Source organism: Pelodiscus sinensis, chromosome 8, assembly GCF_049634645.1.
Source record: "Pelodiscus sinensis isolate JC-2024 chromosome 8, ASM4963464v1, whole genome shotgun sequence".
NCBI lineage: Eukaryota > Metazoa > Chordata > Testudines > Trionychidae > Pelodiscus > Pelodiscus sinensis.
In genome coordinates this window covers 65397671-65418977 of record NC_134718.1, presented here as the reverse complement: position 1 = coordinate 65418977, position 21307 = coordinate 65397671, and the positions used below count along the sequence as shown (strand labels likewise).

Sequence of the window (21307 nt, the reverse complement as noted above, 5' to 3'; positions counted from 1 at the left end):
AGCTACTCATATTAGAGTTTCTATTTTGTCCTCTTGCTCATTTGACCCAAATTCTATACAGTTTTTTATGGGAAAATATTACTATGTTTGACCTGTATAATATAGATTGGTTGGGAAGCCTATTAAATCTGTCCCTCTTCTCTAAACTGCAAGTTCTAAGACCAGTTTGAGTTTGGGACCCTCTGTAGCCTGCTTTCTTTGATCCATGATCTGAGAATATAGAATCCTCGTTTGAAGGGCTGGACTCCATTGTGACAAGGAAGGAAAGAGGTGGCCCTGAAGAAAACATCTGCACATGGAAAGCCACCCTATCCCTATTGTGTGGCTTTAATCACACTTTCAGGGCTCTCTTTGTTCTATGTTGTTACTTTGCTTTTATTTTATTTCAGTATTAAATTTCATTAGCATTTTTTGGTAAAACAGCTTGCAAAATTATCTTTTTTTCTTTTTAGTATTTTGCTAGGTTCCTCTACAAGCTATTGCAAGGGCATGAAACATAATCCTAGAATTTTTTCTTAGTAGGGGGAAGCTTGAGATAAATATTATTGTATGTTTTGTAGGACTGGGCCTCTACATACTGACCATGGGTAATTACAGTGAGTAATACTTAAAAGGGACCTTGGTCTTAGATTATTATTAGACTACTTTAATCCTTACAGTATTCAAACCAGAAAGTTTTTATGTAAACATTTGTTTTGCATCTCACCAATGAGTGGTTTGTTTATTTTTTTTAGGTCAGTGAAACAAGTTTGTTCATTTTCATTTTAAAGTCAGTTTCGTTTTCCAATTCTCAAGCCTGGTTAGCACAATGTCTTTGTGTTTTGGGTTCTTAGAAGTGTAGGGGAATATATAAATAAGAAGGGGAAAAAAAGAAATACCATAGAATTATTTTTCAAAACACCTCTGAAAATATTTTGTCACCTCTTGCTTTATTTTCACCACTCCTCATTTTAAAAATACTCACATGATGGGCTTAAATGTACTTGACAGTAACCTCTTATTAAACTAGATTGTTAGTTAAAAGAAAAAAATCCAGCCAGCCTATTAATTGTTTGTTGCATGGTGAGAATATTTTGTACATATTTCATTACAGTGGCCACTGCGTTTGCCAAAAGTAACCCCGCACAAGTGATATCTGAGACAAGTTTTTTTCCATATATAGAAAAGGAAATTACTACCCAGATTCTAGTGGGTAGTAACCTTTTGACAAATGTTGACTTTTGTAGATGGTGACTACAGTACTCTCCATACGCACTCGTATGAATTGTTGAGTTGTTTTTTCTCACTATTTTTTTCCATACAAAATTAAAGACGTTTCAGGTCATGAACAGGTGGGGTCACAACCAACCTGCCCTTCCCATATTTCTAAATTATAGAAAGATCTCAGCTTGGTGGGGGGGGGGGACGTGCAGAGAGGCAGTGTTGATCTGTGGAAAGGGCCATGAATCACCAACTTCTGGCAATTGAACTATGAGGTTAAGGAAATGTCTCCATCTACCAAAATGCTAATAGTGTTAAAACCCTTCTGTCATTCATTTCAAGGCAGTGGTTTCAGACATATGAAAGACTTGGAGCTTTTCTTGAACTCTCTTTTCTTCCCAACCATATTTTTACAATTAAATACTGGATGAGAATTCTTTTTTCTTTTCATCCCCTTTATTTTTTCTTAATATGTATCAGCTGATTGCTGTTGTCTTATTTGGAGACAGACAACAAGCCTCCTTTCAAGAAGGACAATTAAAACATTTATGCCGATTTTTTTTTTTAATAGAAAACCATCTGTGTGATAAGGTGAACTCTCTGACTGCTTTCTGGGGAAAGAGGCTACGCCAATGTTTAACAGAAGGCAACGTCCTGCCTTCTGCTGCACAGGTTGAGAGAGAAAAAAAGAGGGGAGGGGCAGAGGACCCTGCCTCTTTCACCACACAGAGTAACAGGGTTGCAGTGTTGCTTGCACGGATGTTAGGAAGGATCCCAGACAATGCATCACAGACCTAAGAGACTATAATTCGCTTGCATATGATGTGGCCAGCCGCCAACATGTTTGCTGAGGATAGTAGTATGTGCTAGAAAGGATATACACTGCTACTGTTATCAGCCTACCAAACAATGAAGGTTCTTTGTCTGTATAGTATCCCGTGTTAGTACTCTTCCTCTCTAATTGCCTACTAATGGTTCTTATCTGCCTCTCTTGACTATCCAGTCTTTAGGTGCTTTAGCCAGTGGTCCCCAACCTTTTGGGGCTGCCGGGCGCCCCGGGGAGCTGGGGGCGCGGAGGCCACTCATGCGCCGGGCACCTGGGGGCGGAGCTACGCACATGCCTGGGGGCGGGGCCACCCATATGCCATGTGCCCGGTGCTGGCACCACCCATGCGCCGCACTCCCGGGGCCGGCGCCACTCCTGTGCCAGCTGCCCAGGGGCAGGGCCGCCCATACACCGTGCGCCCAGGGACGTAACAGCCCGTGCACTGCATGCCCAGGGCTGCTGCCGCTCCTGTGCTGCGCACCTGGGGACGGCACCACTCCTGTGCTACGTGCCCAGGGGCGGGGATGCCCATACACCACATGCCCGGGGCTGGCACAGCTCATGCATCATGCGCCTGGGGGCAAGGCCGGCCCTGATCACTTGGTGGGTGCACAGAAAGGGCACGGCGGGCGCCATGGCGCCCGCGGGCACTGCATTGGGAACCACTGCTTTAGACTATTGGTTTTTCCCGTTACATTCCAGCTCCACTTTCCCCTTGATATTTTTATTCTTACTGCCTCTTCTTGTTCTCTCTCTCCCCCATTTTTTTCCTTCTTACTTCCCTTCCCTTCCACCCTATTTATTTTAGTTCTAGACATCCAGCATTCTGGTTATCTGAAGAAGTTGGCTGTGCCCACGGAAGCTCATGATACAATCTGTGGGTGCATCTAGACTAGCAAGATTTTGCGCAAAAGTGGCCGCTTTTGCGCAAAAACTTGCCAGATGTCTACACTGGCCGCTTGAATTTGTGCAAGAGCACTGATGTTCTAATGTAAGAATTCAATGCTTCTCGCGCAAATAATTTGACACTCCCGTTCAGGGATAAGCCCTCTTGCGCAAGAATACTTTAAAGTGCTACCAGACTGTTTGGGTTTTGTTTAAGTTTATCCTGTACAGACTAACTGGGCTATCCCCAGAAACTGCTACTATAGTGCTGCTATTTCAGGGGCAGCACTAAATTATGTTCCTCCTTTCTTGTTTCCTTCTCTTCCCCTTGCAGCCCACAGCCATTTTGCCTTGCCTTTAGCAGGCCGGATAGGGTTTTATTTTCATTGAATCTCTTTCTGATATCACCTTTAATTAGAACTGCAAGTGGCTATATAAATATAGTGACCACTTTGCTGCCATCATTTGTAAGAGCATTATACAAATTCACCTAGCGCTTGGACCTCTTGCATGAATTGCCAAACTACTACTGTTATGGTCACCACTGTATCAGCTACTTTTGTCACAACACGCATGGATGCCAATATTTTTGTAAATAGTATGAAACACACATTTCCAAGCAGCCCAGTGCAAGGCGTCTGATTATTAAATCCCTTGACTGTCATCTGGATTTTTGTATCAGTTCAGGTTCCAATTATGAACAAGTTGACAGTGTTGAGATTAAAAGAAAACCAGAAAATGCTTAAAGTGAAAATTTCCCAGCAAACTCTCACCCTGGAGCAACCTGCTTTATTCTACCTGCACAGGGAACAACAGAATAAAAGCAAAGGCTATGTGAAGGCAATAGGCTAGAGGTTATAATCGTGGTTATCCGTTGTTTGCTCATCTTCAGTGTTGTACTCCTTCTACAACTAAGGAGAATAAATGTTACTTGTTTTTAGGCTTCTCCTTTTAGCTGTTTAGAAAAACTAAAAGGTTGAAAACCTGCTGAAACATTTGTTCAGTACATTTGCCTGCATTATGCTTCTCGGAATGGTATTTAGCGTTATTGTTAATGATTGAAGCGTTAGCATTTTTAATTGTGTGAAGTACTTAAAGTCCAGTATTGCTACTTCTTGGGTTAAGTCCATTAATACTCAAGAGTCTGTCAGAAATACACTGAAGTTGAATAAGGCCATAAATGTTCCAGTTGTAAAGAGCATCTAATGCTTTTTTTTTCCCCCAAAGGCTTTAACAAATTAAATTTAAAAAAAAAACGACGACGAGGTGACTAGATAAAAGGCTTTCTTGGTTCAGTTGTGTTTAGTTTTGCTTTTTTCCTGTAATTGCTGAGGTTGTTTTGCTCATAAAGAGGGAACTGATGCCAAACTAGAGGGGTAATTGCTAAATTCTGTTTTAGGATATTGTGAAACTTCTCAATTTGACTTTAATAGAAAACACCATTTCCCCAGTGAGGAACGTTTATTGCATATTATTCCCCCTTACACAGTTGGCATGGTTGGTAGTCAGGATATCCCCAGAACTGAATGAAGATGGTAGGGGACCTTGCACAAAGGTACCTGTATTTTTACCCGATTCCAATCACCAGTGTCAGGCTGCCACATAAATGATCATTCTAACTTCACCACCTATGACAGTGTTTCTTAAACTGTGCTCTGTGGCATACCGGTGTGCCGCAAAGCAGTTGGAGGTGTGCTGCAGAGTTCAAAATGGCTACCCTTGAAGGGACAGGTGACTTTTTTTTTTTTCTCAATAACTTCTCCCCCCCACCCCGACCCCTTTTTTTTTCTCTCTCTCTCGACAAAAAATCCTTGGTGTTCCTCATAAAAAAATATTGTTTGGTGTTCCTCGGTCTTAAAAAATTTAAGAAACACTGACCTATGAAATAGGAAAAGATCAAATTCAGCCTTTACTTTCCGTTGCCCTTGTCTTGCATTTGTATCCACACAGAGACTTTTGTACCTGTACAAATTCACATTGGTGTTCTAACATGTGCCAGGGTCTCTCACCAGCATGGAGAACTACCTTTGATATCAGTATGAGTTTCTCATACATGAAGCTTCGGGGGTAGCCAAGTTAGTCTGTACAGATAAACTGAAAGAAACAACAAATAGTCTGGTATAGACTTTTATAGACTAACAAAACAGGTAGGTGGTATGAGTTTTCATGGGCGCATCCCACTTCTTCAGATGAAGTCTTCATACATGAAGACTGGAATAGATCCAGAAACCTTGTACAGTATATTGTTCAGTCACTGTCAAATTGTAACTTTTCTAGGCACTTCTTTTTATGTAATTACTTAGTGCCTTTTTTACACCAAATTGTCCAACAGTTTCAGGGGGTTCTATCTGCTTGTTATAGGACCCATTAGTTAGAAAGTCATTTACTATGAAAGATGCGTTTACACAGTCTGTTGGTAATGGGCCTAAAACCCCAGTTCTGGATACCTCCCGCCTTTAGAATTTGCATCCAGATCTGAATTTTGCAGCTGAACGCATATATTTGCCAGTAATTAGCCAAATCAAAATCTGAGCTAGAAACATCCCCAGACTTGTAATCCATATTCATACTTTGAAGAACAGACACACCTCTAGGCTCTGAGATCTAGTAAGTCAATTTCCAATAAAAGAGTTTATTTAATTTAAACTAAAATAAAAGGTATTGCATATCATTAAATATGTATTTAATGATTTAACGAGGGTAGCACAGAATATGAGCAACGTGAGCAGAGGCAACACAATCTTTTCCCCCCATACTAACTTGTTTTATCCCTGATCTGGGAGATTAAACCTAGAAATGAGAAGTTAGCTCAGACTCCAGACCCACTCGGCCCTGTGTCTTTGCTGATTCTGCAGTCATGCTATCGTGTCAAATCATACAGTAGTTTTCATTCTAAACCCTTATGTATAGTTGATACTACCGTTTAGGCTGACGAGGGTACATTTTAAGACAAACCACAGGAAATGGTTTGGAGAGGTGGGGAATATTAAGAAAATATTGTAGTGCTGCCTTAGAAATAAAATTAAACACTAGTGACTGTGTTTTCCTGCACAATGTTTAAAGCAGAGGTTTTGAAAATTTTATAAAAATATAGTCATTATTGTATGTTTTGAAGCACATCTGTATATATTTAATTTTAGAAATATATACAGATGTACTTCAAAACATACAATTATTTGTCATAATAACAGAATGTGACATTTGTCACAACAAACTCCTTTAGACAGAGGTAGTTTAAGCACTTATAAACAAAGCACTTTTCTTTCTCCCCTTCCCTAGTGTGCTTGGACAAATTGCCTCCCCTTGATGCAGCTATTTTCTGTGTGAGCTTTGAGAGTGGAAAGTATTCAAGTTATTGTTTACTGTGGTATTTGTTTTAGCTGGGAAGTCAGGTCACAGCAGCAAAATCAGTAATAGTTCTTTTAATGCTAATAGACTGTGTTTACTTTGGTATGTAGAAAATGGCAACAACAAATCATTAATATGAGAGAGCGATAGTGCTATTCAGAATCTTTTATATATGCTCCATGAACCCTGTTGCAGGATAAGGAAGAACAGTCCTTAACTTCAGTTGGTTGTTCCCATTGCCTTTTTTCCCTCTTGAAAAACAGTAGATTAAACTTTTTTTAAAAAAGATCCCTGTATTATATGAAGAACAGTTGGACAAGACAGACTAATACTTCTTTTCAGCTTTCTTCCAAAATAAAAACATGCAGTACTTGTAGGGTAAGGAGTGGTTGTGGAAAGCAATAATTGAAAAAAAAACCTGTTCTAAGACCAAGTCTAGAAACTTTGCTGCTAACATAATATCCATTAGAGGTGCCATTTTTTTTCACCTAGCAAGTCTACACCAATTAAAGCCTTCTGCAGAAGAAATACTGGCATAAAAGTGCTTTTTGCTGGTAACGTTAATTTTATTAGGACAGTTGTATAGCTTGTATAGTTACAAGCTATATTGTCAAAACCAGTTTTTACTGGTACACTGTGTTGGGAGGGTTTACCATTAAAGATGAACTGACCATGCTATGCTAGCAAATCTTTCCTAGTGCAGATTGTAATTCCTAATCCACTATTTTTGCATTCAAAATAGTTTTCCATTCATTCCAGTGGTTATTAAATCTCATAGCTATAGCTTTCTAATGTGTATTAACAGCTTTGGCTTTGTTGCACTGTAATTACCTTGAATTTATTAATCTGCATTTCGTCTTTCAGCCATATTTTGAGAAATGCTAATAAATCTATATTGTAACACATACCCTTGAATGAAACGAAAGGCATTTATTTGCTATTCCTTGTGTTTAGTGATTTTCCTAGCTACAGCTCAAGCCCAAAAGCCAATCTGCTTTATAGCTTTTTCAAAAGATGGAGAAAAATGAATATTTCCTTGGATTTACTTTCTGCTTAATTACAGAGATATGTTTATAGTGAAATATGTTTTCTCTAATAAATTAAGAGGCTGAATATCCAGATGCTATAGATCTTCATAACAGTTTTTTCATTATTATAAATTTGGATCCTGAGCTAGGTGGCATTAACTCATGGGATTGCATAGTTAGTTATATATGTGACATGAACCGTTAATGTAAACTTTCATCTTGTATATTCATACTGGATGAGAGAGAGTCTGATTATTTTGTGCTGAAACTCACTGCCTTACCTGTGTTCAGTAAGTGGGAATCAGAAAGGACAGAAATACATTCCAGGTCCCAGTTTCGCTCTTGTGCATACCCCACTCTCTCTTGAGAGAGAGGCTATTAAGATGGCAAGAACAATAGTGCTGTCAAGATACCATTACTGAGGTGATTACTGGATATGTTGCATAGTCTACTATCCATTATCTGGACTGTGATATCCTCCAGTTATTTTTTTTTTTTATGTCCACTGAGTTTGTAAAGTGTGTGCCAACAAACTGGATGCTGTTTTCCAAGGTTATATTTACTGTTATCCATTTACTTAGCTTACCTTTGCTTAATTATAATTTAATGCAACTGAAAGTTAGCACGTTGTTGTTTTCATAAGAAAATTATAACTTTTCCTTCTATAGGAGTAAAATTAAACTAGTGCTGAATACTTTTGAAAACCCCATATTAAAATTCAGGTGACAGTAAAATGCACAGGTATTAAACCTGACTATAACAGAAGAATAATTTATTCTGCTAATTAGCTTGTTTCTACAAAACCCATTATTATCTTGAAAATGGTTTTTAAACTAAAATGGTACTGATAGTACCGATCTTGAAACTGGTTTTTAAACTAAAAACTAGAATATAATCTTCCAGATAAAACAGATGCTCTTATTATTCTGGCAGGATATAGAACACTGAGTAGAGGGTTTAAGTATATTTGGCAGACTGGTCTCCCCTCCCCCTCTCCCTCAGGCTATTAATCATAATGGTCAGGAAGTCAACCCCATGCTCTGGGTATCCCTAAATCTTCAAATCCCAGAAGCTGGGATGGGACCGATTATTCAAAATTGCCCTGCTCTGTTCATGCCTCCCGAAACATCTGTCACTAGCCACGGTCAGAAAACAAGGTACTGGGCTTAGATGGACCTTTGGTCTGACCAAGTATGGCCATTCTCGTATACCATTAAATAGCAGTTTTCAGTCAAAAGCTGTTTCAGATACAAGTATGAAGTTATGATGAAGGTGAAATTATGGCGTGTGGGATGAAAGTTTTAGACTGTAGTTTGAATATTGATTTTGAGTGTGTGAGTTTTGGGAACCTTAAATTGTCTCATGCTAGTGTTTCAAAAAACATAGTCAAAATCAATGGGCTACTTTTGAGCATTTAGGCCTCAGTGTTTTTATTTTCCTTGTGGCTTTGGAGAGTTAGACTCAAATATGGCTTCAATCACACGTCTAGTTGTCTAATACCGTGGCTTAGAGGCATCTTTTTAAGTTTAGCAAAATAAAAAGTTGAGTGCACATGCTCAGTACAAAGTTTTCAAAAGCTTATATAACTTGATGAAACCCAAATACTTTTTCTACAAGACAAGCAAAGGCTTTTCTTCTTAGTGATGGCTATTTCCATGCCCTATTTTGGCTTTTATCCTCTAGCCATTTCAGCTTCAAAGCTCAACAACAAAAGTCACACAATTTTTATAATGGGGGGAAACTCTGCTTTTTTTTTTTTTTTTTTAACTCTGCATACTCAAAATGGTTGATCTCCTGCTTAAACGTATCCAAAAAAAAAAAAAAACCTCTGGCAAAACACAAGAATGGAAAATTTTAGCCTGAAAGATGGAAATAGCAGGAAACTGAGCAGCTAACTACTCGTAGGAAGTTACAAAGGAAGCAGTTACATATCCGTTACTATAGTGGCTGCTACCACTGTAATACGATGACGTTCAACTGAGGGACTCAAACCATCTCAGAACAATTCTGTGTCAAAGACTCTGTGTTCTAACTTTTGCAGCCTCAGTTGTGTGGAAGAGATGCGTACACTGTGCACCTTGTTCAGTGGCATGAAGAGTGCCTGTTTACTCTGCGACTCCCTTGCACAGGTATAAGTAGCAGGAATGATGGTTAAGTGCTACTTAGTTGAGTAAACACATGCCTTAACCCTGGGGTATGAACATACATGTTCTCTACAGAGCTCTCTACTGCCCCAGTACTGCCTGTCCCACCCACACTGCTGTTTTTTAGCAGTGTAGCATCCTGTAGTTGCCTACCTGTTGCTGGAGTCTTTCCTTGCTGCAAGGAAACACGCCCAGCAGTTCCATGCTACCAGAGCCTTTCCCTGAGGTAGGGAATAGCCAGAGCCCCCACTACTTCAGGCAAAAACTTTGGAAGAGAACAAAGGCTCTGTCCGCTGGGGGAGGGGCGGGGGCTCCAAATTTTCCTCACTGCCAAGTCTTTCATGGTAGCGTAGCTACACATCCCCTTAAATACTGCCTCAAGTGGCATAAAGCATAGACATAGCCTAAGAGTGGTAGCTGGAAGCATTCTGCCTGCTGAGTACAAGAACAAGAATTTTATTTCAGGTGGCTCTGGAAGAAACATTATCAGGTGTGGCAGTTTGTTGTTCCTCCAATGAGGTGCACGAGATCACCACTGCAGTATTCTAAATTCATGAAGCTAGTCCCCAAAAAATCAGATTTAAGAAAAATAATACTACTGAGTTGTTGGTTTTTAGTTTGCTTCTCTTTTGTTGCTTTCTGCCTTCACATTGTCAAGCTTTTCTCCACACCATTAGGTTTGGAAAATTATTTCTATTTGTTTTAAAATTGAGCTCCTTAAGCTATGATATGACTCCTGGACCTGGCGCTTTTAAGAAAAATACCAGCTATTGCATGGTTTGGGATAAAATTGCATAAGCTGGCAACATTGGATGCATCTTCCAGAACCATTCTCATTGCACTAATAGGGGAAGAGAGGGAACTCCGCACATTTGTGCCTCCCGCCCAATTGGTCCACTCCCCATTTGGGTCTAAAGTGCATTCAACCGTGTTCGTCACACCCCATTTTCCCAGTGTGTAAGAAATGCTAACTTCAGTTTTGCGATGCGCTTTTGAGGTGTGGACGCACTTTTGCACAAGAAGTTTTTGCAGAAGATCTCTTCTGCAAAAAGCTTCTTGTACAAAAACCCTGTGTGTAGACAAAGCCACAGACAAATTCTCTCAAATACATATGAGACAAGCAGTTGAAGAAGAAAATGGTATAACTGGTGCAAAACAAGGTTTTCTGAAGGGAGCTTTTCCTTTAAAGTTTTTCTCTTTATAATATCAGTTTTTCCAGAGATGCAGATGTGCACAATAATCCTATGGGGATATTGGTATTTGGCCTTTAGGACTGTAAGAGTCCTATTCCCAAGGCTAAGATCTGCAAGAGCCAAACTGTATTTGAAACTTTTACATAAGACAGATATGGAAGCTCATGGCATATTGCATTTCAAATCACATGTGAAAGAGAGAGACAGCTCCTGAACTGTAAGATGAATGGCACACAAGTAGGGAAAGGAGCTATATATTAAAAAATAGCCTTAGTCGCTTTTTTTAACTCATTAATCTGCCTTTACTGTGCGTATCTGCAGCAGGACAGCCTTTCTGTGATCATTTTTGACAAATGCTACAGACCCTTTCACCTCTGACATAACTGTGTAACAATGGCAAACCAAATATTGATAGCAAGCAATGCTTCTATGAGTACATGTGCTGAACAGCTGCCACTTTCCACCCCAAGACGGCTGCATATCTGTACAGGATAAAGTGATTCATTTATGCAGTTGTGTAAAGTACTTTCGTTCCTTTGGGATGTAAGGGAATAGATAAATGTGAGTTATTAACCCAGTTGGGCTCCCATTGTATTGAATGGGATTTTCACCATTGCCATAACACTGTTGTTACTTATTAACATGAGCATGTTCCAAGGTTTTGAAAATGCCCCAAGACCTGTTCCCAATCTATGCTTTACCCATAATAATACTTAGCATTTTTCAGCACCTTGCCTATGAGGATTTGTTATTTCTGACAAGGATATCTTTAGGGAAAAAATAAGGAACAAACACTTATCCACGGTCTCAGAGGAAATCCATGGTAAAACCAAGACAGGAGCCCAGGTCTCCTGACTCTTAATTCCTACATCTTAACCACAAGATATCTTTCCTCTTGTGTTATTTTTCCTTACTCACAATCCTTACCCTGGCATGTGCTGCCCAAGCACTCCAACAAATGTGACAACCCAGTCTTCTGAGGCTGTGACAGAAAACTATACGCAGCCATCGCTCAGATGATGGAAGGTGGTCTGTTATATACATTCCCTAATATTGTTATGAGGTTTTTGTTTCAACCTGAATTCTTTATTGCTCTAGCAAGGGGTATTTACACCCTTGAAAATAAAGAGTATGCCTCAAGTGTGCCTTTAGCATGAAGCGCTGCTTTTACAATTCAGAAGCCTACAAGGTATAGTTACACTCTAAATATCTACAATCTTTTCTATAAGTAGGTCAGGTTCATTTGGCTACAGCTGTGAGGAACAACACCTGAAACTGTAACTACAGACCAATAGACTGAACTACTTTCTCATTTTTAAAATCATGTTTTGGATTCATATTTTGCATGGCTCCCGTTCCGCTAACACATTTTAAAATGTGTGATAAACACCTGCATGGTTTTAATTGTCATAGAGTTTCAGTGTGACTTAAACTGGCATTGTAGTTCTCTTCTGACTACAGTGTATTGTTGAGAGTAATCCGTTACATGTGACAGTCTTTAGCACAACTCATGTGGGTACATAAGAGGCCTAAGGTTCATGTGTATCTGCTATGAGGGGAAGGGAAGTGAGTAAAAAAGAAAGATAAGTCCTTGGGGAGGGGGGGATTCCCCCGTCTCCCTGCATGCTATAGAGAAAATGTCCACAGAGGTTGGAAATATAGATGTCACGGACGAAGTCTTTGTACACTGCAAAGATTCATCTAGCCTCAGTTTGATAAAGGAAGAGAATCATTAGGCATGGGTGTTATTTCCAAGAGCACTTAAGCACATGCTGAATTGTAAGCACCTAAGTAGACTATGGAGGTCAATGGAATTCCTCACATGGTTAAAATTGTTCTGCTGGATTGGAGTCTGTCCCCTCTGTACGCAGTATATGTACACAGTAGCAGGAAACTGAACAGTGTGTCATCCCTGGGAATTACTTCTTGTGGGGAAGTTAGGCTTCCATCTCCCAGCTCTGCAGGATTTTCATGTGAACGCAGCCCTTTTACTTAGGCTATGCTAGCTTCCTGGCAACTGGCCCCTGTGCGTGTATGCGTCTAAAAAAGCATTGGGTGGTGATTGCCTCTTGAAAAACCTAGGAGCATTCCTCAGCTTGCAAAAGGGTCCAGAAGAGAGCCACGGTCGATGTTTCTGTTCTAAAGATCTTTCTTGTATCTTTGTTCTGTGGGATGATCTGATAACAGAGCACTGAGCTGCTGAAGGGGTTGTGTGGGTTGCCTAGCCCTGCTGGATACAATGATGATCAGCTGTGTCTCAGTTCTGAAGTTTGCCTCTTTGTTAAAAGTAAAGTAGCTTTAAATATCGCCCTGTTTGAAAGAGTTCTTCAACATTCAAAGCAAATGATCTTAGGGATAATAATAAGCATTAGCCTTTCCATGAATTGTCATACTTGGAATTTAGAAACTAGCTCATAGTTAATCAGTTAAGTTAATCAGAAATAAGATTCAAGTTAAAGCAATTAGAGAATTGCTACATTACTAAAACTGACTAATGATGTTTTACTGGTCTTTGTCAAAACATTATACAGTGGATGAAGTGTAATGTGTGGCTTAAGAATAAGTTATTTTGCTTTTAGTTAGTTCAAGAGTTACTTACCAAATTGTTAATGGACGTTATTCAAGATGTGCTGTGTAAGTCTTTTCCAATTAGTGTTAAGGTCTTGAAAGGCCAGTCTTAGCTTTTTATTAATATGTTCAATTTATTAATGTATTTTTATGTATGCATAGTGTGGCTGTCTGGTACATCTCATGATGTTGCATAATTATGGTCTTTTTAATTTGTTTTACCCAGATCTAGTCAGTGTTGTTTAAAATTCAGAAGTATTTCATAGCTTAATAACTTAATAACTCATTAGAAAGCCATGCCATGTACTTGAGGTTACCTCAAAGGCTATCCATATTTAACAATAAACTTGAGATAATTCCTTGACTACTTGACTGTCATTGACCACTTTAAATATTTAAGGTTGTGATTTGACCTTTTACCTAACATTTAAACCAGGTGTAGAAAATGAAATAAGGATTGTATACAAAATTAGGTTGGTTTAAAAATTTATTTGGCATTTTAGCTATTCTAACCACTACTTTTGCTGCTAATAATCAAATTCAGAAATATAATTTATGAAATACATATATATTAAAGTATTTTATAATATTGCCTTTATAATTAAATTGGGAATTTGTTCTCTTGTTTTAAATCTGATTTTGATCTTCATTACTAAATCTCCCCAGAGAAGATACTCATTCCTTCAGATTTTATTGATGTGGCCAACAAATATGTTGCCTGAATTGGGGGTTGATAAATGAAGCTTTTTAAAACACTAGTCTAAGAAAGTTACTTGATCATGATTTGCAGATCCTTCAAGCACATCTTAACTATGGCTCATTTTGCATGTTTCATCCAGGGTTGGTAATATCTTGTGCTCAGAACCAATTTGGAGATGGAGAAAGACATATTAAAAAGTTGTTGGCCAATTAGATGTTTCAGAATAGTCCATTGAGGTCTGGTGGATTTTTAAAGGGCACGAAATGATGGGTGCAAATGTAGGAGTTTGTACTAAAAGATTATTGCCTTTTTTCTTTGCACAGATAATTTTCAGAGGATAAACCACCTGCTACGGACGTTTGTCGCAATATATTTTTTTCTGAGGAAAATTAAGGAAAATGGCAGCTCATCACCCCCCATCCACTAGGGCTCTTTCCCTTTTCCCTGGCTCCTATGTCTTCGACAATATTTTGGTGCAGGTGTACAGTATGTTTCTCTAGATCAGCGATACAACAGATAGTTTCCAACACTTTTCCTTCTCAAGTCAATGGCAGTTTTGCCATTGGCTTCCATAGAAGCATGCCTGGGCCTTGACTGTGCAGTCTCAAAACTAAAATATGAATGCTTCAACCAGTTTTAAACATCAACTTAAGCTGGCCTAATGAATCTTCAAGAGTTGCATAACTGTCCATTGCCATCCTGTTTGATTTAATTCAATTCTTGTATGCATGCACATGTGCCTTGGTTTTTCCCTCCTTATAAACTTAGGATAATATTGACCCAGCATTCTGCAGTCCTTGGATGAAAGGTGCAATGTGAAAAGAGTTTTTTTTATTATTAGATAGTAAATAAAATGACAGGCTTAAATTAAAACTGTTTCTCAAGCGTTCACTTAGGAGGTATCCATACAAAAAGGCAGGCATGGGCAAAGAGTGGTAATAGCCTTAACTTGGGCCAGTATCTGACTGGCACAGTTTACTTCCCCAGAAAATTATGAAGGAAGCAGGGACTGAGGGCATGTCTTCTCTACCCACTGGATCAATAGGCAACGATCGATCTAGCGGGGGTTGATTAATCCTGCTGGTATAGTGCAATAAATTGACCACTGAGCTCTCTCCCATCAACTCCAGTACTCCACCAAAATGGTAAGAGTAAGCAGAGTCCAGAGAGAACGGGAGGTGTCTACTTACGTAAGAGATGGAAGTATTTCTACACATGATCTTGACAGTGCTTGATCCTGCTATGAGGGCAGGGGACTGGACTTGATAACCTCTCAAGGTCCCTTCCAGTTCTAGTATTCTTTGTCATTTTCAGCAACGTTATTCATGTAATGATTACATGATTACATGAAACCAGCCTGATTTCTGATTGAGACAGGCCCTGGATTGTTCACTATGCCTTTACTCAGTGCTTGTGTTTAGTCCACAATCAAGCCATGAGTGAAGGTCAGTGGAAACAGTGGCTTCATTGTTAAAGGAGATCATAAGAAAAGATTCATGGGACTAAGCTCTTTAGAGATGCCGTTTAAAAAACATACTTGAAAGAAAACTTGTTCGTCATTCCAGGATCTTTTTTTCCAGTAGAGTCAGCTTACTCTGAGCAGTTACTTATTTTTAAAAGCTTTCTTGATTATGAAACAACGAGTAGTCCTGTGGCACCTTAGAGACTAACAAAAATATCTATAGTACAGGTTGGATCTCCTTCATCTGGCCCCCTCGGTCCCAAATGAAGGGATTTGCTGAACCAGTTAGAGGTCCCTCCCAACATGGCCCGTGCTGCCCCTGGTTAGAGTTCCAGCCCTGCCCTGCTGCTGCCTGCCTGGCTGTGGCTCCCCAGGCTGGAGCTCGTGGCGGCTGCTGCTGCTGCCGGCCCCCATGTTCCAAGCCAGGGCCAGAGCTGCAGGGCTGTTGCTGTCGGCCCCCTTGTTCCTTAGCCAGGGCCAGCACTCCGGGGCTGCCGCTGCCGGTCCCCACATTCTGTGGCCAGAGCTCTGGGGTTGCCGCTGCCGGTCCCCACATTCTGTGGCCAGAGCTCCAGGCCTGCTGCTGCCAGCCCCCCCGCACTCTGCTGCCAGAGGGGTCAGGACTTCCTGTTGCACCGCCTGCCTCTCTGTAACCCTCCCCAACACCGGGCTCCCAGCTGAGTCGCTGGCCCCTCCTGCTGCTTCTGCCCCATAGCCCAGCCTCCCTATCCATGGGCTCTCTGGTCCAGGAAAATCCGTGGTCCTGATGGACAATGGATGTTGCCAGACAAGAGAGTCCTGGTTAAGGGAGGTACAACTTGTATCATGAGCTTTCATGGGCAAAACCTACTTCATCAGATGAGTTGCATTTGAAATAACAGGAGCCCAGAATTTATAACAGAAAAATATTACAAAGGGATTCCTCTTTTGTTCAGTTTGGAATCATACATTTTCTGTAGTGGTATTTGCATTTCTTCATCGTGACTTCATCTAGTGATTGAGAATCATCTTGCAGAACCTACAAGTACACTGTGTTGTATGTGCAGAAACCCCTAAGAATCTGGCTATATCTTGTACAAGCGCCTGCTTTGCCCAGGGTTTATTAAATCAATGTCATGTTTCTAGAAATGAAATTTTTAACAATGAGAGTATGTTTGTCAGGTTGGTTGTTGCATGTGGCATTGGTTTGCGCACCTCATGGGATTTCTCTTCTCAGATCAGGAGTTTAGTGCATGTCCTGCTACCCTGTCAGAGAGGAACAGGAGAAAGTTGGCCAGAAATTTGCATTCATTCTTTCTCGTGCAGTATCAGAAGCTGTTGGGAGTTTGCAGTGTTTATGCTCCAGAGAGGAAACTGTTGAACCACTTAAAGTTTTGTAATTCTGATAGCTAAAATGCTTAAGACTGCCCTGGAGTATTTGCTTCAAATACCATGATTTCTGCTGTGAAGGTTTGTACATCATATGTAATCAGGATCAGGATGTATTATGAAGTAGTGTTAGGGGTCTGGTTATGTTATGCATTTGCAAATTCCTATGATAGTGAAATTTGAGAGACCCCCAAGGAAAGCTCTGGGGCTCCTTAATTCTGTAGTACATTCTGACTTTCTGAGGCTTTTGAAGACTCAGTGCATTTAGCGTGTGGATTTTCCCCTGACATTTTTATTTTAGTTTGCATTCTTAATCACTTTTTCTTTTATTTTTAGTAAAGTTGAGCACATGGTGTTTTCAAAACTCTTTTGCTCCCAACTGCTATTTCTTCTAGGTTTTTGTTCTAAAATCTTTTGCCTGTTGCAAGAAGTGTGGCCATCTTTTAAGAGGCAGCTAAGTAATGAATTAGATGGTAGGAGTTGAAGCAATTAGATTTTTATTCAGGCACCCTGCCTCAGTGGTTGAATCAAATCCAGATTCTGATTCTGGAACCTTATAGCGCCTTACTCTACAATAGCCCTATTGACTTAATTTGGACTACTTGTAAAGTAAGGTAGTTTTTAATGTACTTTGTGGAAAGATACTAGAATGTTGCTGTATATGGAACTTTTATCTAGCAGCAACATTCAGCGCAGCTAATTGTATCTATGGAAACAGCTATACACTATAAAACTCCTTTCTTTAGACAAGTATAATGTCTAATTTAACTTTATCCATGTGTTTCTGACCCATCACAAAGTCCTCATTACTCTAAGAAACCACAGCAGCTTTTGTTAGCATGCTAATAAGAAACATACCGTGGAATTTTGCAGTATAGTGGCTATAATCCAGGATTTGAGAAAAAAAAAAACACTTAACAAAAAAAAGTCACATCTGTGTTTGATGTTAACACAAATAATATTATTATTCCCATTCTACAAAAGAGCAAACTGAGGCACAGAGCAGCTAACTGATTTCTTCCATGTCAAACGTAGTTCAGGAATTGTGATGCAGAGAATCTTGATCCAATGTAGTCTTGATCCAACGTAAATCAAAGATTTAGTACTAAATAGTATTAGCGTAAAGCTATTTTGATGCTTTCCAGAAAAAGATTTAGAGGTAATTTCTTTATGCATGATTGAAGGATACTGTTGCTCTAATATTCCAAATCTGTGGTAACAAAAGTATACACTTGCTTTCTAATGAAAGAAAGCAGTGGATACAAGTTCTTACAACTTTTTAAGTTAAAGTTCTCCTTAAAGATGCTGTGTTAATTATTTTTTCGTTATTTTACTTTATTGCAATCAAAACTAATTTAGCAACAGTCAGTTATGGTGGTTTTATAAGGCTAAATTAATCAACAGCATGCTAATTAAAACAAATATCTTGTTCCAGGGTCATATAAATGTGGATTTATTTTTTTTTACTAAACTGTCAAAGTGGTTTTGTCGGATAAAGTAAGAAATCTATTGTTGAACCAGTGACCCTCCTGCACACTACTCCAGAATACATTAGCATTAAGTATTTCACCTTGCAGACAATAAATTACAAAAAAGCCTCTTTAAAGTGGGGACAGTAGGGGGAAAACGATGGAGCTAGGTGAGACTGAGAGTTAATGCATTAGTAGCTCTAGAGCCCTTACTGTGCCAAAGGTTATGAAGAGAGATGTGCGTTCTCAGCCTAGTTGCTTCATTGCACAACTAAGCATTGTAGTCTTGTTTTTGAAACCTTTGCTTGGAAAAAGTTGTGGACTAGATCACGAATGATTTTGTAGCTCCAGGCAAAGGGACTCGATGGAATTGTGTGAGGAAGCTTTTACTGTAACTGGCTAATGTTCTGCCCTTAACTTTCACAAGGTTTAAAATAATTCAGATTCACAACTCAGCTTTTTCTTAAATCATAAAAAGAAGTCTGACATGTGAACCTTGATGCAGTGTTATAAAAACCTCCTTGGGAAATACGCAGCCTTTTTGACTCTTTCCATTTCCCTATCATACTTTTACATTTCCACTTGATCATCTTAAACTTTTAGTGGTGCCTTGGTAATGATTTGCCAGTATTTGTAATGAGTTCCATGGCTTTGGTAAATAGGCAATGAAATTGATTTCCCCCATTTGTGTTAAAAATTGAGCTAATGGAGCAGTATGTGTGATCTAAATCTGACACACAATGCAGCCCTGAACAGATTTTTATAAGGTTGCTGCTCAGATTGATAGCTGATGCATTGTAATATACAAAACCCAGAGTATGCTTGAGTTGTTTATCTTAAATTTGGCTGTAAACTATGAAAGTCCATTTCAACCACATAATTGCCTTTTAGCGTCCTTTACCGTCAGCTGCAAACTGTCAAACAAACGTTAGCAACCTCAGCAATGGGTACATTTTATGAGCATGTGGTAGACTTCTTCACTCCAGTAAAGTTTGTTTAGGAATCCAAAGTTGATAACATTCTAATGCACGAAGAAAGCATGGAAGTTTTTCTTTTCTTCTTGTCCAGCAGTGTCAGTCTGATAATGATACTGAAGTAAAATATGAAGGGTTGTCATTAGTTTTACATTCTCCTGGACATTACCATCTTGCCATATGCTAATTAGATTTATAAAGTAACTATTCACATAAACTAAGTTAACATTAAAAAAGAGATGGCTGGGGGGGAGGTATTTACATGCAAAATGAAAGAAAAATGTATAATGGTTAATAGGAAAAAAATTATCTTTCTCCTGTGGAATTTAATTATTGAATTGTATTTTCTCCTATGGAATTTAATAAGGATTCCTATGCCGATGGGGTTCTAAAGAAATTGCTCTAAAAACCTTTAGAATTGAATAGAGATTGATGTTTAATCTGTAAGTTTTGAAGCATGTTCAGGGATTTAATAACAGGTATATAATTTTCTGTTAAACTCTATAGAACCGTGGTCACCAACCAGTAGCTCGTGAGCTACTGGTAGATCTCAGGGGCTCTAAGAGTAGCTCTTGAGCCCTCTCTAAACTGCGCACCTGTGCAGTACATTTACATTAGATTTCCTCATTTGAGGAGCAGCTACTCACTGAGCAACAACACAGGTGAGTAGCTGCAAGGAATGGTGGGAGCTGGGAGGTGGGGAGAGCTGAAACACCCCAGCCAGTTGACTGTGGCTTTCACAGCTGGAGTTAGGCGCAGCCTCCCTGGGCTGAGCGCAGGGCAGCCGAGCTGGAGGGAAGAGAAGCAGCTGCCCGGCCAGCTGGCCATAGCGCTCAGCCAGGGTGCACCACGCTCCATGTGGGCTGGCGCAGAGGAGAAGCTGCCTGGCCTGCTGGCTGTGGCGTTCAACCCAGAGGAGGCTGAACCGCACTCCAGCTGATTGGGCGGCTTCCCCTCTGCGCCTGCCCACGTGGAGCTTGGTGGCACCCTGGCTGAGCACCATGGCCAGCTGGCCAGGCAGCCGCTTTTCTTCGCTCCAGCCCGGCTGCCCTGCGGTCAGTCCGGAGGGAGCGCGGGTCGGAGGCTTCCCTCCATGGCTGGTGTAGGGAACTCCCTGCCCCCAACCTTGTTCCCTCTCCCTTGCCTGCCCTGACCCCGCTGCAGAAACCTGCCCCCCCTGCAGAAACTTGTCCCCCGGCACCCTGCCCCCCCCCCCCGCAGAAACCAGTTCCTTCTGGCACCCTGTCTCCTACTACAGAATCCTGTCCCCCTGCTCCCCTCTGCAGAAACCTGTCCCCCCCAGCACCCTGTCCCCTGCTGCAGAAACCTGTCCTGGCACCCTGCCCCCTCTCCCCTACCCCCACTGGCACCCTGTTCCAGAACCCACTAGCACTCCTCCCCAGTACTGTGTCCCCTGCTCCCAAATGACTTTTCTATGGGTCAGTGACACCTGACTCAAGGCAGGTTCCCTGCCATTCTCATAAATAAAGACAATGCAGAAACTTTTTGTGTTTAACATAGTATTCTATTTAAAAATGAAGCCTGGCCAACAAACCTCCAATTGGGGCCAAGCCCCCATCTGGCCACAACCACTCCTGCACTCCCCCTTCCCCAGACCCTAGATCTGAGCCTATCAAACACTGGAACCTCATGCCCTCAGCCCCTCACACATCCCAACCCAAATTCCTGCACCCTCACATCCTCAAGCCTGTGGCTTGCTTAGTATCCCAACACTGCCCAGCCTGGAGTCCCCTCCCCGAGCCAGTGTCTCCTTCTCCACCTCCTCCTGCATCCAGATTTCCTCCCAAAGCTTGCACCTCTCACCCCTTCCCACACCCAAATCCCTCATTCCCACCTCAGAGCCTATCCATCCTGTCTCAACACAGCAAGGGTCCAGCTAGACTGCAGGAGTTTTTCAGGATTCTGGAGATATCCCAGAAAAACTCTTCTGCATCCAGGGTTGTGTTTGTTCTTCCGCTTTTTTAGTGGAAAAGCAAACAGGCTCTTTTGGTCACCCCTATATTCCTCTTTCCACAAGGAATAAGGTGGCTTCCAAAAGAAGGGTTTTTTTTCTGATATTTGGTCCAGTGTAGACAGGTCAAATGTTGGAAAAAAATTCCTACAGAAGAATAAAAAAAAAAA

The 21307-nt window shown here is 40.6% G+C and overlaps 1 protein-coding gene across 6 annotated transcripts in view; it reads left to right on the top strand.

Annotated features, from left to right (window-relative positions):
- The window catches only part of VTI1A (vesicle transport through interaction with t-SNAREs 1A), a 444836-nt gene that overhangs the window by 252081 nt on the left and 171448 nt on the right, over window positions 1-21307 (top strand). For 2 of the 6 annotated variants that reach the window (XM_075935467.1, XM_075935468.1), the window contains exon 8: window positions 14216-14581. The exons of the other annotated variants lie outside the window; for them this stretch is intronic. In XM_075935467.1, the coding sequence (XP_075791582.1) occupies window positions 14216-14219 (4 nt within the window). In that variant the 3' untranslated portion in view covers window positions 14220-14581. Of the gene's footprint in view, window positions 1-14215; window positions 14582-21307 lie in introns of those variants that run through there. 6 annotated transcript variants of the gene reach the window in all.